At 43.9% G+C, this 6,000-nt stretch overlaps 1 protein-coding gene across 2 annotated transcripts in view; it reads right to left on the bottom strand.

Moving 5' to 3' along the window:
• Positions 1-1,513: 1,513 nt before the first annotated feature.
• Positions 1,514-6,000, bottom strand: part of STK38L (serine/threonine kinase 38 like) — a 46,877-nt gene continuing 42,390 nt past the window's right edge. For both annotated transcript variants that reach the window (XM_085049086.1, XM_085049087.1), the window contains exon 14: positions 1,514-5,568. In XM_085049086.1, coding sequence (XP_084905212.1) covers positions 5,441-5,568 — 128 coding nt within the window. In that variant the 3' untranslated portion in view covers positions 1,514-5,440. The remainder of the gene's footprint in view (positions 5,569-6,000) is intronic.

Here is a 6,000-nt window from a genome sequence, read left to right as displayed (position 1 = left end):
GAGGGAGGGAGGAATCACGTCCATGTGTCTATAACACTTGCTCTCTATAGCCGCAGTCTCTCTTGCAAGATGTGGAGCAGGGGCTGTGGTTACACTTCTGCAGAACAGCTTCGAGGTCCCAGCGCTCGCTCTGCTGATGAGCCGCCCTCTCATCATTCAGTTTCAAGGGCAGGAAATGTAGAGGCAAGGGCAAAGATTTTGTCTTTGGAGCGGGGAGGATGGGCAGAGGCACCTGGAAAGGAATGAGCTACTCCCAGTGGAAGGGAACTGCCTGGGGACAGCACGGAGAGCGAGCACGTATTCCTGGAGGAGGGAGAAGCCGCAGCAGATGGTGGCTCACTAGAAACAGATTAAAGCAGCTGGTACGGAAACAAGATGTGGCACGGAGGGTCGGTTCAGATCCGAAACAAACTGTTCCTAGCAGAGCTCAGGCTTGGTTGGGGAAGGAGAAACCTGAGTTCATTTCCCTCCTCAGCACGAGCAGGTTGAAGCCCGTGCGCCCCATCTGCCCAGGGAGCAGGCACCTCCGCGGTATCAAATAACCTCAGCAGAGGTGGTGGGAGGAGTAGGAGGCTGTGAGATGAGCTCTCCCTGGGCTGGAAAGATTCATTTCCTCTCACACCCACTGCAGCAGTGTTCTGTGTGATGAGGTGTCCAAAGCCTGGTGCCATTACTACTGACAGTCAGTTCAGTGTGTGATTTATACACCAATTGCCCTTCAGCTCTCCCAATATTAATGCACTGGAACCTTTCCCACAGTGATGGTTTTTAGGAGCAGACATCCCATACTGCAGAGCCTGGCATGGCTGAACCCATTTAAAAACTATGTTTTTAAAAGAAATTTACTTATGCTGAAGCCATAGCCTTCATGTATTTGCAATTAAAGTGGTTTTTTTTGAGGAATACCAGATAAGAGGTAAAGAATTAAGCCTGATGATGTGTAGCTCTGCCATACAATCGTGTACAGTTGAGGGAAGAAAAGTGTGATCCCAGTGAATAGAATTTGTAAAATTCTGTTTTATTTTTACCTTCCCTGAGAGCAGCAATTCTGAAGTGGAGGGAAGGCCTCCAGACAAGGCCAGGCTGCTCACTTCTCTTGGCTTTCAGCTGCTCTACTCTGATCATTTTTTTACACAACTTTCACTGCATCTGCTGCTGCCGCTCTAAACTTGGCAGGGAAAGGAGAACAGTAGGACAGAAAAGTTTCTACAGTGAATCAAAGGACACAACTGCCCCCGGAAGGCTTTCCTGGATAAATTATAGCCTGTGAGGAAGGTAAGACTCTGGAGAAAATCAGTAGGCATTTGAGAAGCAGCTTCATGTGACTGCAGGTGGTACAAGTCAAACAATTTTTGCTTTCTCTGCTTTCTGATTGAGTGTAGCAACACTGGAGTGTTTCATTATCTGCAGAATTCAAGATGAGAATCCACAAAATAGGATCTCAATTCCTTAGATGTCTCCCATTCTGGAAGAGAAATCCAGTACACCAGGGTGAACAAAACGAAACTGCAACTTTACAAAAAGAATGCTACTTTTATTTTCAAATGCTGTAAAAAGCCTCATATAAATTTTTATAATGCTTCTATGTAACTTTCCCAACCACAACTAATGAAACAGTCTAGGAAAAATATAGCAGTTGCCATTTCGACTCCAAGAACGAGCTGCTGTGAGATCCCAACAGTAAAAGGACAAGGTACAGTATGTTACAATGCCTGTAATTGCTCGTGTTATTGAGAAAGTGAGAGCACTTCCTAAGCATTACCCGGGCTAGACTGCAGCATTCCCTGCTTGCTGGTGCACAGGAGGACTGTCACCTCTGGGAAGGAGCTGACAGCAGAGCCAAGTGCCATTCCTGGTGCCCCAGGCTGAACTCCCCCCGGCAGGTGCCCTTATCCCAGACTGTCTCCAACGGCTCAGGTGGGGAACAATTGACCTATAAAAATAACACTTCTATAACTCTCCAGCAAGGCAAATTGAACAGTGCAAATGCAGTATCAACAAGATTTGATTTCTGAATGCTGGCAATTTTTTTTTTTAACTCCTTTTGCACACGAAACAACCTCTGCTGATGTCCTGTACCTAAGGCCACTCATTCACGCTGATTGGAGATGGAACGAAGTGCAAAAGCTCAGCTGCAGTTCCCAATCCAAGCTTCCTCCCCACTTCCTGGGAATTCAGATCCAGAATTTGGATTCAGGCTCTCCACTTCCATTGACGCACTCAAGTTTTCCCTGCTGGAATAGGTACACATCCCAGCAAACCTCTGATAACAATTTGCATACACAATTCCACGTTTTAACAAAAGTTTAACAAAACATACTTCCAGAAAATAAATTTTCACATGGTTGCAATCATCAAGCCATTTCAGGATCTTTGGTACTCCAAGAATAAGAAAAATAAATGGCACAATGACAAACATTGCCAAAGGAAAACACACAACCATCCAAAGGAATCAGACAGAAATAACAAAAGATATGTTCCACTTCCATTTTTTTTGAAAGCCAGTGTAGATTAACCTGCTGTTCTCTTTAATCCATTACAGTGTCACAGTTTCACCTTTAAAAAAAAAACCCTATCATCCTAAAAGCAGTAGTTAATATTGTTTAACTTGACTTACTGATTAAAATAATGCTATGTTTACAAAAAAATTTTTAAAAGTCAACTACCACAATACAGGAGTTTATGCTAGATAGGCTGCAGGCTGTTTCCTTATGGATATAACTCCTATGTGAGCACTGATATGATTAATCATCTGCAGTTTTAAATGAGTATTATCTTTAGTGTTGCAAGTAGAAGGGTTGAGCTTTTTCCCAAGTTTGTAAACCAGTGAGTATGTACAGACATAGTTGTTTAATAGATAGCTTTAAGTTAAGTGCGTATTTCTCTGCCCTCCCCCAAACCCCACAGGAAAAAGAAATCACCAGTATCACTGAGCATCTGCAGTTTCCATGAAACTGAGCTTGCCTCAACAAGTTTGAGCAAAGACTTCTTTGTAGGTCATGTTAATGGGGTTACTGTGCTCTTCTGAAAGGTGGTGTTTGCAGGAATTCCAATTCCTGCACATGGTGTGCCCCATGGATGAGACTGGAAATTAAAACCAATGAAACTTGTTTTGAATAGCAGTGTCCTTTGAGGCCAAGCTTGCATCTCAGGTATTTTCTGCCCGAGTTTCCCTGTCTTGCATTCAAGGCCTTAGGAAAGGCATTTCCTTTCCTGAGAAGCCTCAGGAGCTGTTGGGGCACCGGCAGAATGATGCCTGAAAGGTGGATTTAAGTGAGTTATTGTTTTTGTACAGCCCTTGGATGGACACAGGTTGAGCTTCACCACACAACACCGGAGAATTTTTAAGGACCTTGCCCCAACAGCAATACAGGGATGTTAATTCGTGTAAGGTCTGGGAAGCAAATCTGGGAGATCAAGGAGCTATTCCCACCTCAGTACAGCATTCAGGCAGAAATTTAGCGTAGCTTTGCTCTGATAGAATACTGGACAGGCCCTGAGGCACTGGCTAATCCTCTTTGATGAGCTGAAGACTGAAATTGTTTGGTATAAGTAACAGATATTAGATGCTTCAAGGGAGACAAAACCATGGAGGAATGGCTGGATCAGGGAACCTGGCTGGATAAGGGAAGACTACCTGCACATCACAAGGTACTGATGCACAGATATCTTGCTGGCAAATAGGCTTTTATGCAGCAGATGAACATCCCAGTGTGTTTTTTAGAGCACACAAATAATTCAGAACAGCTGATACCACAGTGCCTGACAGCAATAAGTATTTCTCTAACTTCCATATTGCTGCAAAAGCCAGTCTAGTTGAGTCTTTCCTACTTTATGCCCAAACATCCTGTGCTTCACCTGGAGGGAGCTGCAGAGGTTTTAGAGTGCCTTTCACTGCTGCTCAGAGGAGGGAGACAGCAACAGCGACTCGGCTTGTGGAGTCACTGGAGAATTGATCATTGCTGTACATTTCTTTTAGCCAGAAAATGACAGCAGAGATCTCTACTGTACTGTGACAGATTGAAAGCCCTGCAGGTAATCTGTGAGTACAGGCAGAGAAAGTCACCAGTGACCACAAAATTGCAAACTGTTCAGGGAGTGCAGCTCTGTCCTGAACTGCTGTTGGGCTGATGAGCAAAACCAGAGTCTGCACATGGAGGTATTTCTGCTTCTATTCTCTCTGTCTAGGGAAAGGAGATCTGTCAGTTTGTCATCATCCTGCAAAATGCCCACAAGAGCATTTAGATGGTCCCTGCAACCTGGGCTGCAGGCTCAGCTGATCCCTTGTAATCCCATGGCCATGCCAGATGGAGATACTAGAATAAAAAGGAGCCTACTGGAGAGACTGAATCTAGTGGGACACTCCACTTCCTCTATACAAGCAGATGCTGCTGTTCTGGAGAGAAAAGCCTAGAGCAGGATCCCTTCTGCCTGCAGCTTCTTAGAGATGAAAAAAAGAACAAGCACGAATCTGATCACTTCTCTAGAACACATTTTGCACAGAGAGAAGAGGATGTTTGAATTACAAGTAGCTCAAAGATGACCTGCTTTAGAGCGGAGGCACTAATGCAGTTTTGGAAACTGCTATCTCCTCAAAACTTTGTATCAGAGTGTTTCCCTTCTTTTAAAAATATTGATACTTTTTATTCAGATTCCTTTCTTCTTCTCAAGTTGCCAGCAGGCCTCATCACCTTGAACAATACCTACCAGCTATCATTTAAAGCAGAAATCCCATGAAACAGATCACAAGGACTGCCTCACTGCCACACACCATGGGAAAAGCAAGAGAAGGGGTGATGAAAAAGGGCTGATAAAGTCCTGCAGTGGGGACAAGAGAGGGCACACGGGGCACAAGGAGGCCCAGAGGACACTGCTATTTAAAATAATTCCATGTGCTACACTCATGGGGAATCTGCAGACCACAAATGGAACACCCTTGAGCAACTGCTCAGAGAGGTTTGCAAATGTGGGCAATTTTTTTTATACTGTGTATCTAAACCCCACCAGGTGAGCAGTACAACAACAATGCTGCATCAAATGATATGTTTCCCTCCTGGGTGGATTAGATGGTTTACAGTACAAACAAAGCCACAGTACAGAGAGGCATAATTAACTGTTATCCACACATAGGCAGTGCAGGAAAAGGGATGCACATTCCTTTTATTCCAGTACCTTTGTATAATAAAGTTAACAAAAATATTCAAATATTAAAAAAAAAAAAACAAAAAAAAACCAAAGGAAAGGAAAGAAAGAAAAAAAACCCAGCTGGCACTGCCAACTAATTCCTGTAGTAGTCTTAGAAATCCTAATCCTGTAGAATTTCCGAGTGAAATCGATGCGCACCAGAGTCGATGTGTTGATAACTAACGCCAAGCGGGCCTGGTGATGCAGCTACCTGAGGTTTGTGTTTGCAGTTTCCTTTGGGGGGTTGTGTTCTGTTTCACAACTTCCCAGCTTTCATGTAGGAAGGGATGGAGCCACGCTGGGTGAGCCCTTCAAACCTCTTGTAGGTGTAATTGAGGAAAACCCAGTCTTTGGATTTGTAGTCAGGTTCCGTCGTGTTTGGCACTAGAATTCAGGAACAAAAGCAAATGCACATTAAACCAGTCAAATCCAGTGCAGCTTCTGAGAGGACTTTTCACAGAGCTAAACAGCCCTGAACTCTTACTTCCTTAGTCAGCAGAAATTCCTGGAAAAAATCCTGTTTCTAATCAGGTCAGTTGCCTTTGGTCAATGGTCTGAGAAGAGTTATAATTTCAGAATATAACTTGGAAGCAGGAAAAGGGGGGTTTTCGGTTTGCTTTTTTTTATTATGGCTACACACTCTACCAGGCTTCCATATCTTGACAGGAACCTCTAACACACCCACAGGATCCACAATTACAAACGCTAGGACATTTCTGATGCTCCAAGCACATCAAATGCATGTGCACATATCCTGCTATCCTCACCACAAACAGAAGATATATCCAGATTCCCCCAAGAGAATTGCACATATCA

Source organism: Lichenostomus cassidix, chromosome 1Aa (genome assembly GCF_008360975.1).
Source record: "Lichenostomus cassidix isolate B80296 chromosome 1Aa, HeHo_3.0, whole genome shotgun sequence".
Classification (NCBI taxonomy): domain Eukaryota; kingdom Metazoa; phylum Chordata; class Aves; order Passeriformes; family Meliphagidae; genus Lichenostomus; species Lichenostomus cassidix.
This window is presented reverse-complemented; position numbering and strand designations above follow the sequence as displayed.